A 15,303-nucleotide genomic window follows, 5' to 3' on the forward strand; every position below is an offset into this window, starting at 1 on the left:
GGGTATTCAGTTGGTTGCAATCTGCAACCTCACTGCTAGATGCAGCTAAATCCTACACTTGTCCTTTAATGATCCTTCCTTGGGCTCTATGGAATTGTGAAAGTAAATACAGATTATATATGTTAAACTAATGATCAGTTAATCAAAAAAGGATTAATAGAATAATCAATTACTGCTTTAAACCCAGTTCCCTGTGGAGTGGCCTATGACAGACCCCTTGGCTCATCCTAAAGGACCCATGAACCAGCAACCCCCCCACACACACACCTGAACCCACCTTAGGAATCAGTGGCTTATTGTGCACTTTGAAGAATGTTTTACATACATTGTCCTTCAGATCATACATTACATAGCCAGCACGGTGTTTCAGGTTGTGCCAACGCCCTCTGGCTGCGTACAAAGGAGTTGCAGCCTCAGAGGGTTTCAGTCCACAGCTTTTCCTCCCCGAAGCTCGCCTTTCATGTCACTAGTAGTGCTACTTGTATGTGCAGACGCAGCCAATCTCTTCCTCATGACGCCACCGAGGCTGGGCTCAGAGGGCTTGGATCATAATATTTAACACACCCACCCTGGATGAACACTTGGAAGGAAGACAAGGCAGTGTTAAGGGGGACAAATGACAACCAGGAGGATCCCTGCACCTGCCAGCCAGTCTCTGATTTGACTTCACCGAGGCGCGTTTGCAGCAGCAGCAGAAGCGGGACAGCATCCGAGCATCTCCGCGGGATCACCTGTTATTTTTTATGGAATTTTCACTTTCTTGTTTTTTTATGATCAATTCATCCTAAATACTAGGAAGACTCTGTTTTTGTGGACTACATCAATCTCTGCTGTTACTTTTTCCCACCTCAGAAGACAGTTCTGACACATTTGACATCTCACTCCAAGCTGGCAGCAACACAAGGAAGCAGATTTGAGGAAGACTATCGGTGCTTTTAACAAGATCACCCCCTACCCCACCCCACCTCTTTCCCTCCTTCCTGTTACCTCTTCTTAACGATTTATTTAGTGGTCCGTCCTCCTGACACTGTATCCTATTCAACAAGGCAATGAATGAAGAGCACTTCTTGAGCCGCTGCCAGTAAAGTATCCAGTGTTCACAATGTGTCGATCCGTCCACCTGTCTGGGAATGAAGAATTGGGACTATTGTAAAAACAAATAATAATAATAATAATAATAATAATAATAATAATAAAGACTGAGAACATGTTGGAGTTGTTAACATAGGCTGTCGCGCATTATGTGTGCAGAGATCACAGTAAATCTTCAAACCAACATCGCTGCTTTGTCATCGTATAACACTGTTGGACGTCAATGTCGGTGCCGTGAGGTGCGCTGCGCTTAAAGCTTACTCTGTGTCAAGAAGAAGAAGAAGAAGAAGAAAAAAAAGATGATATTGTTTCGTAAATTCAGAGTGTTGATACTCATGGTGTTTTTAGTAGCGTGCACCATGCACATCATGATAGACTTGTTACCGAAACTAGAGAAGCGAGCGGCGGGAGCGGACAGCGGGGACGGCGGCTGTCAGTGCGCTCACCACCCGGGCGGTGAGTCGCAGGGCTGGGGGAAGCAGCGCGCCAGGTCGGCGGCGGAAGCGGGCTGGCCTAACAAGCACACCCTGAGGATCCTGCAGGATTTCAGCAACGAGCCGAGCTCCAACCTCACTTCGCACTCACTGGAGAAGATCACGGCAGCCGGGGACAGAGCAGAGTCCTTCAGGCGGATGAGTCCGTCGGCGGAGAAGGCGGACGACCACAAGCCGCTCATCGGAGACGCGAGCGGGGGTCGGACCGTCCCTGCTGCCCACGGTGTCTCCCGACTGTCCGCTCTGTTTGAGCATCCTTTATACAAGGTTGACCTTCCTTCTCTCACGGACGATGACACTTTGTTTAACGTCAACACTGACATCAGGTTTTATCCCAGAGCAACAGGGAACCAAGGATGGTAAGCTGATGGAAATGTGTTCAACTTAAAAGGGTTACAAGTGGGACAGTCAGACTGCTTTAAACATATTAGACTGTTGATGGGAAGGTTGATAGGATGCAAGCAAGGGACCAAAAGTAGGTGATGTTACATCTTTGCCACATAAAGATAAGAAGTCATTCGATATCACTAAATCTGTTCAATTCAATACCTCTTATGCTTGCTAATGTTGCTCTAATTTGCACCCAGTTCATACTGCCCAGTGTCTGTCTATCTATCTGTCATCTTCTCTGCCTCCAGTATAATGTCCATTCATGCATCTGCTGCACCTGTCTCTCCTATTGTCATGCCATCTTACCTTTTTAGGCACGCAATTTATGAGTTAGACTACCATCTGGCTGGATTTTTGTAATATTCTTGGATTATACCAGTCAATAAACCTGCATCCATGTTATTAGAATAAAATGCTCTGTTCCAATTCCTTCAGCATCACTTTGTCTGATACAGCTATATTAAGAGACTGCAACAAACACTGTAATCATCAATTACATTGACTAAAAATAGTCTTAACAGTAATCTGCTTGCACCACAACTTCTTGCTAAACCTCCTCTCCCCTCTCCTAAATTTTTTTCAGGCACAATGAGGAGGGGAACGAAGAGGAGGAGGAGTTCTCTCCAACGGGAGAGGTGACGGCAGAGTCTTACCCCAACTGGTTACGTTTCCACATCGGCATCAACCGCTACGAGCTGTACTCAAGACACAGTCCTGTGCTGGACGCCCTGCTAAAGGACCTGGTCACACAGAGGGTCACCAGCGTGGGTGAGTCAGTCAGGGAGAGCTGTGTTACAAAGCTGTGTGTGTGTGTGTGTGTGTGTGTGTGTGTGTGTGTGTGTGTGTGTGTGTGTGTGTGTGTGTGTGTGAAATGTGCTGTAAATGTGTAAGAATTGGGCCAGTATTGATATTTTTTTAATTCTCAGAGGTGGTTCAATGTGGGTCAAACTAGTTTAAAGAACTGGTGGTCTTCCTAACAATATTAATGTGTCTCTATCCTGTGATATAATGCCACTATAGTGGCGTTTCCACCTTGGCAAGAGTAAAACCTTGCTTAATAAAAACATTTATAAAGTATTTATATTCAAGAAATTAAGCTCTATTAAGTCTTGGGAGCAGTATCAGCTTTCATGAACCCAAACTGGTTAAACCATAGAATGACGTGTGTGCACCTGACCTGTCTGAGTATACAATGAATCATAATACATGGGTTCCTGTTTGTACACTATGTGTGTGTGCATGTGTGTGGAAGCAGGCTGCAATCACACACACACACACACACACACACACACACACACACACACACACACACACACACATCTGGCACTTTATCTGTATTTCTGCTTATGTGTGCGAGTTTTGAATCTCTGTTCAGCTGCCTATTCTCTTGGGAGCTTGAAATAGATTCTAACAATCTATCTTCATCAAATAATGTCAGTGTGTGAGAGGACATATGTGTGTCTCGGCCAGTGTGTTGGTTAAAATGTGTGTGGTTTTTTTACGGCTGGTAAGTGACTTAATCATTAATAAACCCCCTATGAAGTATTTGCATAATTTCCAGTCGCAACCTTTAAATGAGAACATGCACAGAGTTGCTAAATTGAAAGTAAAGATGGATGACAGATGGGTGGAAAAGAAAGATCACACATACCTAAAAAAAAACTAAATGTCTAAAAATTGCTTCAATTCCTAAATATCTGTCACTGCCTGTCATATGAAGACATGTTGCTTTTAAACTGGATGATGGATAAGTGCAAACTCTGTGCAAAAGACAGAGAACTTGAACATCAAGTCATCACACTACAGTTGATGCTTTGAGAAATTCTGTTCTGACAAAAAGTGAGAAAAGTAAAACATATGTCAAGGTGCCAAAGTGCCATTGAAAAGAAGTCGTTTCTGCAAGTTTTTGGACTACTGTCTGTTCTTTGTATAAGACAGGTTGTGCTGTAAGACGGACTTGTATTTTCCTCCTATTTTTACTATAAATGTACTTTATTGTTGTTTTTCCAACATCTCATCTTGGCTAGACTTCTGTTGTCTCAGTGTGACAATACATGAGATAAATAACTGATAAATAATCATGACCACACTATGAAGCTTACAAACTGGACTGTGAATATCAAAAAATCTTCCACTGCTGTTATCTCCGTCTCTTTGTGTCATTGTACTTCGTATTGACGCTGTCTTCACTGTCTCATTGTTATCAGGCCCTCCGTCTCTCAGTTCACAATAATTCATGCTACACATCTTGCACTACACTTTAATAGTTTGTGTGTGTTTCTGTCCCCTGTGGTTATAATATATAAACCATCAATCTGTGCCCAGACACATCTATAAAAACAGTCTGTCTGCTGAAAGGAAAACCCAGTGCAGTGTGCGTGTTTGTGTGTATGCCTGGAAGCGTGCATTACAGCTTTTGTGCCCCATAATTGGTGCACACACTTACCACTTATCTGTCTCACTAAAATTGCAAAATAGAGACAGCATTAGAAAGTTTCCCCGTTCAGCATTTTCCGAGCAATAGTGCCTCCCTCTCTCTTTCCCTCCTCTGTGTCTGTCTCGCTCTGGCCTTTTGTTCAGTCTTCAGCCGGACTCATAAATCATACGCGCAGTAGTGTATGGTGGCACAGGTGAGAGCAGGGTGGATTTATCATCACGGCACTGAGATGGGAGGGGGTCTGATGGTGGTGGGTGAAGCCTGGAGCTTTCTGAAAGACCGGAGAACATGGAGGTTTAGAAACGACATCAGGGACATCGATTTATTTGTGGATGCTTGGAGAAAAGAGAGCAGGCATACATGGTTAGATCAACAGAGACACACACATTCGCACACGGATACTGAGACAGATGGCCTTTAGGAGAATCAAAAGAATGTCTTGTTGAAGTTCAAGTCATGTTTGATTGCATGTCAGCGCAGATACAATCCAGAGATACAATCAGCTGAGCTTTGCTGGGGTTTTTCACAAGGGATTACCTTTTGTAGTTTTCAATTAGAAACAAAATTTTTATAAATGTCCAGCACCGAGCAGAGAATTGAGGTCAGTCCCTCAAGGATTGTGGCTTATGGGGTCAAGGTCACAGCATTAAAACATAGTTCAGTCATTTGCAATCTCTCAAAGGTTTTAGGATTGCTGTATAGCTGTACCAAGTTTAAAGATTACACTATCCACTTGACCTGGCTGCACTAAATCTGGCACATGTGTAGGCCTAATACTCTCAGCGTATTCTTTGGCTTTGATTTCACTCAGTATCCATTCTGAAAGAAAAGGCACTGACCTGAGGTTATGTAGGTTGTACTTTGTGCAACAGTGGATGTATATTACAAAAGCTTTTGAAAATGAGTCACAGTAAATTGGGAGGCTTGCCAGCGATGAGTAAGACAAAGTGAGACAGACAGAGCATAAGAGAGAGAATAAAAGGATGACATATACAAACAATAAAGAGGAAAAAACAGAAAGAGCTCTGAGAGACACAGCAAGAGAATCAATAAACACAAAAGACACTTCTGAGCAGGGGGTAGAGTGTAGCCAGCTACTCAGCCAGCAAGCCAGTCAGTAAGTGGGTCCACTACAGGAGGCTTATTTTGATATTGGGGTTAGACAGAAGCGCAGTGTTGTGTAATATGCTCAAGTTAATGCGCTGTAATAAATGGGCAAATCCCCCGAAAGCCTGTCCATTATGACAGAAACACAAGGCATTTTGACAGGCCTGGCGGTCTCTTTGTTTGAGTCGGAGGCTGGCAGGAAGCTCACAGCAAGTATCCATCAGCCCCTGGGAGACACCGTGGACAGGACTGATAGTCAAAGACATGTGCCCTGGCTCCTCTCCCAAGGGGGCAGGAGGTCAATTTGGTGGGAGTGAGAGGAGAAGTGGTGTTTTGGAGAATCTAATGTGCACAAGTAGTCGCTGACCATGTGTACAATCAATGGAGGCTTACACTAGTGCTGGATGCTATGACCAAAAATGTGTATCATTTTGGCAAAGTGTATGCAAACAATGTAAACTATTTTTATTGTGAAAACTGCAAAGTGGTAAAAATGGAACTAAAATAAAGTTTAACATAACTTTTCTTAACAAAATAAAAAAATGTAAGTTGCTGATAAACACAATACACTGACATGAAATACTCAACTTTCAAGTATTCAAAGAGATATTTCTCAAATGTTTTATCGCACAAGAAACGGTTGTTGTAACGTGAACATATACACACTTGGATGAACACATACAGTTGAGGTCAATTCATTCATTCAGTGATTGCGCTATAAAAAATATGCTGTTGAATTTATAATTATATTATTACCATATATTATAAAAATCATTTTTTTGGCTTTAGAAAAGCAACCTGTGTTGTTCTGAAGACACGTGTGGTGCAAGAACTCAGTCACTCTGTTCTACTCGGACAAATTGTCCATCCCCATGTTCATCCCTCCATCATACCCAGAACTAGTTTTCAGCAGATGCTTTTTATGCCACTTCTTGCACTCAATCACAACCAGCTTCTAACTGCTGCAATTGCACTTTGATTGTACAGTGTCTGGCAAATTGGTCAGCAGATGTAACAGCTCTATTATGCATTCATGCAAAATTGCATTCTCCAAATTGGCAAATAACAAAACAGCTGTGCTTATGTGCAAGCCTATTTTGGTGTGTTTATGTTTATAAGTGTGTGTGTGTGTGTATGTGTTGTGTGTGTGTGTGTGTGTGTGTGTGTGTGTGTTTATGCTTCAAATACTGATCTAACATCTTGATTGTTTTCCTCCCAGCCATGAAATCAGGAGGCACCCAGCTGAAGTTGATCATGACTTTCCAGAACTATGGACAAGCGCTGTTCAAGCCCATGAAGTAAGTAGCACAGACTGTGTGTGATAGCACAGAAAATCTACACCACATCATTTTAATTGTTAGAGTACCCTTGTTAAAACTTCTAACAGCCATTTCTTCCTTTTAAACATACTGCTCAGATTTCAGGAAATCTGCACCCCCCTTAGAATAACTAACATCAAAAATCTGTTTGATAGACTTGGTTTGACGCGCCCACTTGTAATGCATATGTTTCAAGAGGTCTACAGGAAATCTCATCTGAATAAGAGCCAAACACTGCCGCTGCATCTTTCAGTGTATTCAGATACACAGCTCTCCCCTCTGTGTGATCTTTTTCTGTCTGCTTTTTAATTAACATCAACGGGCTTATGTGTTAATTAAAATGAGCATTGAGCCATCGTGAAGACGTCTTTGGGGAGGAATATATGCTGGCAAAGGCGCGTTGCACATTAAAAAGAAATGCCCTCCCTCTCTGCTGTCTGAGTTTTGCCCGATGAATTCCCATGCCAACACGGATAAACACTGTCCAGGCCAACTGGGCTGCGATCAGAAGTAATTGCTCAGGAGCCCGGTTTGATTGCTATGAAATGCAGAATGGTTTTCTACATGAGAGCCCCAATGGGGAATATTAGATTCTGGGAGAGAGAGATGGTGACAGAGGGAAGGAGGTAGATATTTTGTGTGTTTGCTTACGGAACTGGTGAGTGATGCTCCTTAAAGCTCAAAGTGTCACATCTTGACAACCTTCACAGGTATAGTATAGTATAGTTTGTGATGATTCTTTATTTTAGGTGAACGAAGCCCATTACCATAGCAGCCAAAGTCACATTAGTGGGAGGATAAGGAGTTCAGGCCTGTGAGTGCAACATCAGCTTCAAAACGAATGTTGAAATGTTGCTACTGAATATCTTTTCACTGATTTATGGAGAGGCTGCAAAGTTTATTCAGAGTTTATTCACCTAGTATTTGGTGTTCATAGCCCTTAGTCAGCTCCTCTTTACCTGAGTTCAGTGCAGCTTTATCCCTTAATATACACAAAAACGGCCAAAACAGTTTGAATGAGTCATTTTTCTGTGTCCTAACTTGGCATTTAATTTCAAGGTCAATCAGCGACTGAATTTTACAACATGAGGCATAGCTTACTAAGTTAGCCTCAGAGAATGTGGTGCAAACAATGGCAATCTGAGCATCTATTGTAGCTTTCATACACGCAAACCTTTCAAGTCAACAACAGCACCCAGCAGGCATCAGTGGCATAGTCATATCTGACAAGAACTGAGATTACCCTGTGTTTGTGTGTGTGTCTGTGTGAGTATTTTTGAGTAGCTATTAGACTGGACTAGGCATTCAGGGGCTGCTTCTAGGCAACTCGGACAATATGTGCGCATGCACGAGTAGTATGTATGAGTGCAATCGTGATGGCCGTTGTGAGTTATGGGCAGGCCATGGGTTGTTGCTCATGTGGTATTAACGGTATCAGGGGAAAGTCATGTATCATCAGCAGTCATGCAGTGTCTTTTTATACAGACATAGGTTTCAGTCAGGTTTGTCAAGCAGAACACAGATAATGAGTCCTTTAGGATTGAAGGTCATGGCTGCATGACTGAATATATTATAATATTATTGCAACTCATATCAAAACGGCCTTTAGGCTTAAATTGGCAGATGTTCAGTATTTTACTTTTACATCTGAGTAATAGAATTTATATATATATATATATATATATGGCCACATTTTTCAATATACCCTTAGCCGATTGAAAGATTGAAGAGAGTATAGAAGGTAAATGATATAATTATGCGTGCTATGAGTTTAATTTTAAAATGTAAATTATGTTGGAAACTTCGAATGGATTGGATATATACCACTCAGTCCAGTAAACTTTAAAATGTAAAAGAAAAGTGCAGATTTCTTACAGTTGATCGGAGTAAAGCCTTCCTCTTTCTCAGTTGCTGTCAGAAACTGTTTTGACAGTAATTGTATGTCAGTTTTTGAATTATATGCTACGGATTCCTGCTGCTCTTTATTTAGCCTGTCATATTTTATTCAAAGTCCTTGCTTTGATTGTCACAGTCATCTCTCTCCAGTGTTTACAGATATTATACAAAAGTCCTCTGAGCCGAAATACAAAAATATCAGGGAAACAATGTTGAAAAATAACCTTTGTTCTACTTTTGTTAAAGCCCATTGTGCAGTTTTGTTCTTTCTATCATGGCATTGATGTGTCCCACTTTTATTTTGGGAACTGTGGTGCATTCTGGGTACAGTAGTTCAGAGTTATGCTGTGTTGCATTGTTTTTCTTCACCTGTCCCATTGTGCAGCATCAAGTGGTGCTTCAAAGAGGCTTTGATGTTTCAGGCCTCCTTTGAGCCGAATGCAAATCTGTACACTGGCATGGGCCAGGAGACTGCACAAGCTGACAGCCTGCCAGACACCTCCACAAGATGTTTTCTCTGTGCAGCTCTGGGAAAAAAGTTTGGAGCTTCGTTTTATCTGTCAGACTAACTCTGTGATTGTGTTTGGTGATTTAAAGTGGGTGCCCGCAATGGGGTAGAAGATGCTCGGTTAGTTTTTCAAACTGCAATTTGGGTAAATGTTTTAGGTCACAACGGCTTGTTTTCCCTCCACAAAAAATGATCTCCTCTGATTTTGTGCTAGTTAAATGTTCATGATGCATTCCCTCCCAAGAATTATAATCTGCCTGTCAAGCACGTACAGATATAGTTCCTCACTCTACGGATGTGGTAAATCCTTTTTAAGAGGTAAATTCCTAAAAGAAATACAGGTATCACACACAATTCATAATGCTTTGATGACAAGGATAAAACCTGAATGAATTTCATTGTGTCACTAAGAGAAAATATTTCCTTTAGCCAACAGAAATTTATACAAAATAGATTTAATTTGAACTAAAGATGTGGATATCAGATGGCCGTGAGTAAAAGGGTCAAAGGCTGTAGACGAAGAAAGGGAAATGAAATGGCATGTGAAAAGAAAGAGGGCTGGTATTGGAAGACAGATGAAAAGCAATGATAGACCAGAGGGTAGGTGGGTGGTTATCACTGCCAACCTGTCAAGGAACTGGGTCTTCCAGCTGGAGCCGGGTTAGAGGCCGAGTGGAGCCCCTTCCATGCCAGTCCTCCATGTCTGTCTGGCTTAAGTCCCTGGTGCCTGTCCTACAGTACCCATCCCCTGCCAAGATCCTGGTTGTGGTGTGTATACAGAATGTTCATGTCATGCTAATTGGATTTGTCAGATGGAGGGTTGAGGGTTGAGAAAGGAGGTGTAAGCCTCAGATATGCAAAGAAAGAATTAATTTCTCCATCGCATGCTGTTTGACAAGCCTGTTCCACCCCCCCACCCCCCTCGCTTTGATTTTGTTGATAGTCTCAAAGCTCAAATTGCATTGCAAGAATAGCAGAAATGACTTTGATCGTTCCGGTTTGTTGTGTACATGCCCCAGTTGTGCCGAGAGCTGTTATATGAATGCACAGGGTTCATTACATATAAAGACATGTAAAGTGCTAAAACATATATATAGGGCACACATGCCCATCCTTAAGCACTGTGGGGAATCAGGATGTGTCCTTATCTGCATGAACCCGATCACGTTTGACAAACTGAGGCTCTTAGCACTCGTGAAGCCAGTAGGGTTGGCCGCAGAGCTTCTTAGCTGCAACACCCAAGAGGCTGCTTTATCATCTACAGGCTGTTTCATAACCACAAGTCTACTGTAGGCCCTCATCATATCTATAACCCAGTTGTGTTATGTCTGACGTTCCTCTGTGGATCCTCTCTCTGCAAATAGGGAATCTTATCAGTTCTGAAGCCAACTAATATCCTCTGGAGATTGCTTCTCCCTAGTCTGGTTATTGATTTGATCATGAAAGATTGATGATTTTATTATTGATTTACATGCATTCATGTAAAGTGCAGCAGGAGGAAACTGCACAAGCTTCTCATAAAGTGTCTTTGATGGCTTGTGGTAAGTTTATGGAGAGTTCACCTCCTGACTACAAATATTTCCTCTATACAATATGCCATTTGAACTTCTTCCGCCATAGAGATTTTTGATCTGTACGCCGAGATCACAATCCTCTGAACTCGTGAACAAGCATCTGTGGACCAAATGACAATAACAACTGCTTCACAGATTGAGTTGTCCCTGCCGTTCAGTTGCAGTCATGAATAGAAATCCAACAAAAGGTTTCACATTATGGAAAAAAGCCAAATCACATGGACCTTCAGAAGATCCGTCCTGTTCAAAACAAGTCCCATTGTCAAGAACCTGAACATCTCATTTCATGGATAAATACGACATGATTATGTACACATATGCATATACATATGCATGTAAATGTATGCATATACAGCGTGTGCTGCACGAACACGAAAAATCCCTCCTGAATTCATCCTTGTGGCTTAACTGACATCTTTTTCATCATCTTAAAATATTGTTGACATAATTTTTGTTTTCTTTTTCTTTTTCTTTGGTAGTCACTTTTATAACAGCGTTTCACTGAAGAGCTCCCTCAAGGGCCATAAGAATGCCGCCGACTCTCATAAGTTGAACACACATTTGAGAGGTGCCGCCTGAGCTCATCTTTGGGTGTGTGCACAGATGAAGCATGTTACTATAGACAGCTGTTCACACAGCTGCTGCACACACACAGACACTCATATACATAAGCACGCGAGCTGCAGAGAAAAGGACACTGTGGGGGTTACAGAGTTTGTGCACCCTCCATCACCCGGGGCTGGTACTGGAGAATATGCGAGCAGCGAGCCAAGCCGCAGCTGTAGCTGCTCAGTCAGAGCTGTGGGTATATTACACGGGAGGTGATGACTGCAAGCCCACACTCTGCGTGCACACACAATAGAAAACTAGCTCATTCACTCCCGACCAGTCACCATTTAACACTTCCCTAATGACTTACACAGCGACAAGTCAAAAAGCCTTGAAGCACGTAAAGAGACTTTAAATGTGATGGAACGTTTAATCTTTCCCACTAACATCCTCCTCCTATAGTGGATGGTGACGTTTTTCTAACCTTAATCTTGCATATTATAATAAAAGTTTCAGCTGAGTTGTCACATCTATCTTTTCACAAGCTGATAGCTTACGTAAACTTTGGCTGCACGACTTTGTGGCTTCATCAGCCTTTCTGGTTGAACGGTGCTTGGCAGGGAGAGACTCCTCAGGTTTTCAGCAGCCCCCGCTGTGCTGTGCTGGCATCAGAGTGGCCTCACAGTCGTCCCATTGAGTCCACTCGTGTCACACAAGCACACAAGACCAATCAGCTGGCAGAGGGCAGAGCAGCTCAGGACGCCAGGCAATTTGTCTGACCTGGCTGTTGAAATCAATGACAATCTGGAGAGAGCGAGTGTGGTGTGTTCACGAGTGGGCATTTGAAGTGAAACGTGAATGTATGTTCTTTCAAATGTCTGTTCATCTGGTGTGTTTTGATACTCTTTGTGTGTCCTCACTTCAGTATTCATATCTCACTGTTTATAATAGTGCATGTGAACATGAACGAGGTTTGTGGTAGACTGCTGTTTGACAGGTTTTTCATATCTGCAGATGTACATGTGCAGGGAGAAAAAGAACAAAGCAGTAAAAGCAAGATAATGTAAGATGTATGAGGCAGTTAGAAAGAAAACCTGTCTGCACTGTTTGATAGACAGGGAAACAGTTAACTGTTGCTTAACAGTGTTTTTTAACGTTTCCCAACAGACAGTTAGAGTGTGTTGACATCACTGGGGTTAGTCATTACTTTTTCTTGGTAATATGAAAGTAGTTATTTATTTCAAAACCTTACTTTACTGGAATGTTAGTGCAATTTTAAAAGGAAATAAAAGTATTGGATCTCATTATTTTGATTATCAGTATATAGGCTTTGGGGCTTTGAGAACAGCTGTTAACTTGAACTTCTGTATCTGGGAATCTAAATCACTTCCCAGCCTCCTGTTTTATTTTGTATCGGACATGACTAATTAAGGCTAAATATTTGATGTTGTTAGTTAATGGAATAACAGCCCAATAGCCTATACCTAGCCATCCATATTGGATTATTCATCCATCTAAGTCCAGTGCAGGGATTAGTGTTCCCTTTATGGGGTTGTTTTATTAACCATAACCACAATCTTTCCCTATCCCTAACCATAGTTGCCATGCACAGATTGAGATTCTTATCTGGCAATGGAGTCGGGGTTAGGAGCGGTTTGAATTTAAGCTAATTTAGCATTAAGAAACTGCTGTTTTCATTAATCAACAATGTATTTATAATTTTACAACAAAGGTTTTCAGTTCCTTCATGCACACATAGAAAAAGATAATTAAATTAATAGTTTATAAATTGATTTCATTTCATTTATATACATATATACATACACATATACACCCAGGAAATAATTCTGCAGTGCATTTTTTGAATTTGCTTCTGGGGGAATGTAAACCGCAGCAACCAGATAGTGATGATAATATGGTTTCATCTTCACATAAAAAGAAACCATGTCCATCCACTTTGACTCTCTTTGAGCACCACGCATCATCGATGTAAACGCAGGGTCCGCCTTCTCTCATCCTGCACTCTGTCAGCTCGTAACATCGTCTGCCCGTCGAGTGCTTGATCCAGGATGTTGATGGAGTAGGTCTCTGTAAAGATGTGGGCACAACAGTCTCTGATTTCCTGTTGTTTGACCAGCCTGTCCCATTTCTCTTCCTCTCCTCCTGGGGTGATTCCAGGGCTGGTCTGCTCTAACTGGGTTGCTGGCCTTTTTCGATAACTGTAGGCTATTTCTGTCATAGGTAATATTTCAGCAATAAAGCTGGAAACAGATTTAAACAAAAGCATAGAAGTTTGAACAATGTTTTCAGCAATAAAGCAGACATATACTCTACATCCAAGCAATTTAATTGCCAGTACCCAGAAATAACTTCTGTTAGTTTTTTTTTTTTTTTTGTAAAGCCAAGGAAATCAGACACAGAGAAACATGTGAAGCGATGATAATGTCTGCTGTCACACATTATCTGCTGCATTTTTCCCCCCTGTCTCTCCTCTGCATTTTATTGTCTCTATCTTTTACACACACAAACAAACACACACACACACACACACACACACACACACACACACACACACACAAAGTGAGAGTGCTCCAGTGTCAAGCATTCACAACATCTGTTTCTCATGCAGCTTTGTACTTGTAGCCAGGAGAGCGCCAGGCCCAGCGGCTCTTCTTCAGGCTCTGGGCAATACTGACTCCCTCCGCAGGTCTTTAAGATTAATTTGGTTTTTAAGCTGCTGTAATGTGGCTGAGGATTGCTCATCTTACACAGCCACCCCCCATCGCCCCCCTCCAAGCTCCTCTTTCATCCTCTCCTGACCTCTCTCCTCCTTCTTCTTTATTCAGTCTCAAAGAGCTTTGTGTTGTCCGGCTTCAGGCTGATACTGTTGTAATGTCAGTAGTCTCTTCTACCATGTATATACATTTTCAGTTTTTTTCATTTGCCCTCATTTAGACTCTTATTTATATTTTTCCTATTTAAGGCATCCATGTAAACAAACCCACTTAATGAAATTCTCGATCTCTCCGCTTCACACTGTGATGTTGCTTAGCAAATGATGTGGGTTGTTTGCATGTGTTTGAACTTGAAGTGTTTATAGCTGGGTAACCATGCATGTATGTGTGTGTGTGTGTGTGTGTGTGTGTGTGTGTGTGTGTGTGTGTGTGTGTGTGTGTGCGTGTGTGTGTGTGTGTCCAATGTAGTCAGAGCGTGGGCGCTGTGATGCGTTGACCTCTTGTAGGCTGTGAGATGAGCCGGTTAATTAGTGTGATGCTTTAACAGTCGTGTAACCAGCTGCAGTCAGTAGTTTGTCACATCTGCCAACTCATCAGCACACACACTATTTGAGTTTAGAATTAGCTTAGTGAAGTCTTAATAAAGAATTTCAGTGTGTGATGTTTTAATTGAAGTGTCAATCATCTATGTGTGTTCTGCTTATTATCTAATTATGTCTCGTCATTAAAGTGTGTGTTTGGGTGCAGCCACACATTTGGGTCTTCAGCAATCAGTCATTTTATTTCATTCACATCTGTCATAATTACCACTGACTCATTTCTATTCCATTCGCTGAATGCTCTCAAAAGAAGTTACATCTTTTCATGTTTCCCTCTTTCTCTCTGTCTCTCTGTCTCTCACTCTTGTGTGGCTGTGTCTCAGTTCAGTGTCTATTCTTGATTCTAGAGGTCGGGACCAAACATGCTTGTGTATCATCTCAAATAACTTTCTTTATTTATTTTCTTCACACACACTCCCAACACAGACGCTGAAACACAGAGGACTGTCTTATTTTAGACTCCCAAGCCTTACGCTCTCTCCCTCCCTCCCTCCCTCTCTCCCCACTCTCTCCCCACTCTCTCACACACTTCACATAAAGACATCTCTCATGAATGTTTTACTAGGTCAGCTCCTGAGGAAGTGGCGTTTTTCATCAACATCT

General features: G+C 41.9%; 1 protein-coding gene across 1 annotated transcript in view; it reads left to right on the forward strand.

The window, feature by feature from the left end:
- Positions 1–461: 461 nt before the first annotated feature.
- The window catches only part of fam20ca (FAM20C golgi associated secretory pathway kinase a), a 37,815-nt gene continuing 22,973 nt past the window's right edge, over positions 462–15,303 (forward strand). Inside the window, exons 1-3 of the mRNA XM_051387705.1 lie at positions 462–1,945; positions 2,560–2,744; positions 6,740–6,818. Of these exons, the coding sequence (XP_051243665.1) occupies positions 1,392–1,945; positions 2,560–2,744; positions 6,740–6,818 (818 nt within the window). The 5' untranslated portion in view covers positions 462–1,391. The remainder of the gene's footprint in view (positions 1,946–2,559; positions 2,745–6,739; positions 6,819–15,303) is intronic.

The sequence above is a fragment of the Dicentrarchus labrax genome, unplaced genomic scaffold (genome assembly GCF_905237075.1).
Source record: "Dicentrarchus labrax unplaced genomic scaffold, dlabrax2021, whole genome shotgun sequence".
NCBI classification, from domain to species: Eukaryota; Metazoa; Chordata; class Actinopteri; family Moronidae; genus Dicentrarchus; species Dicentrarchus labrax.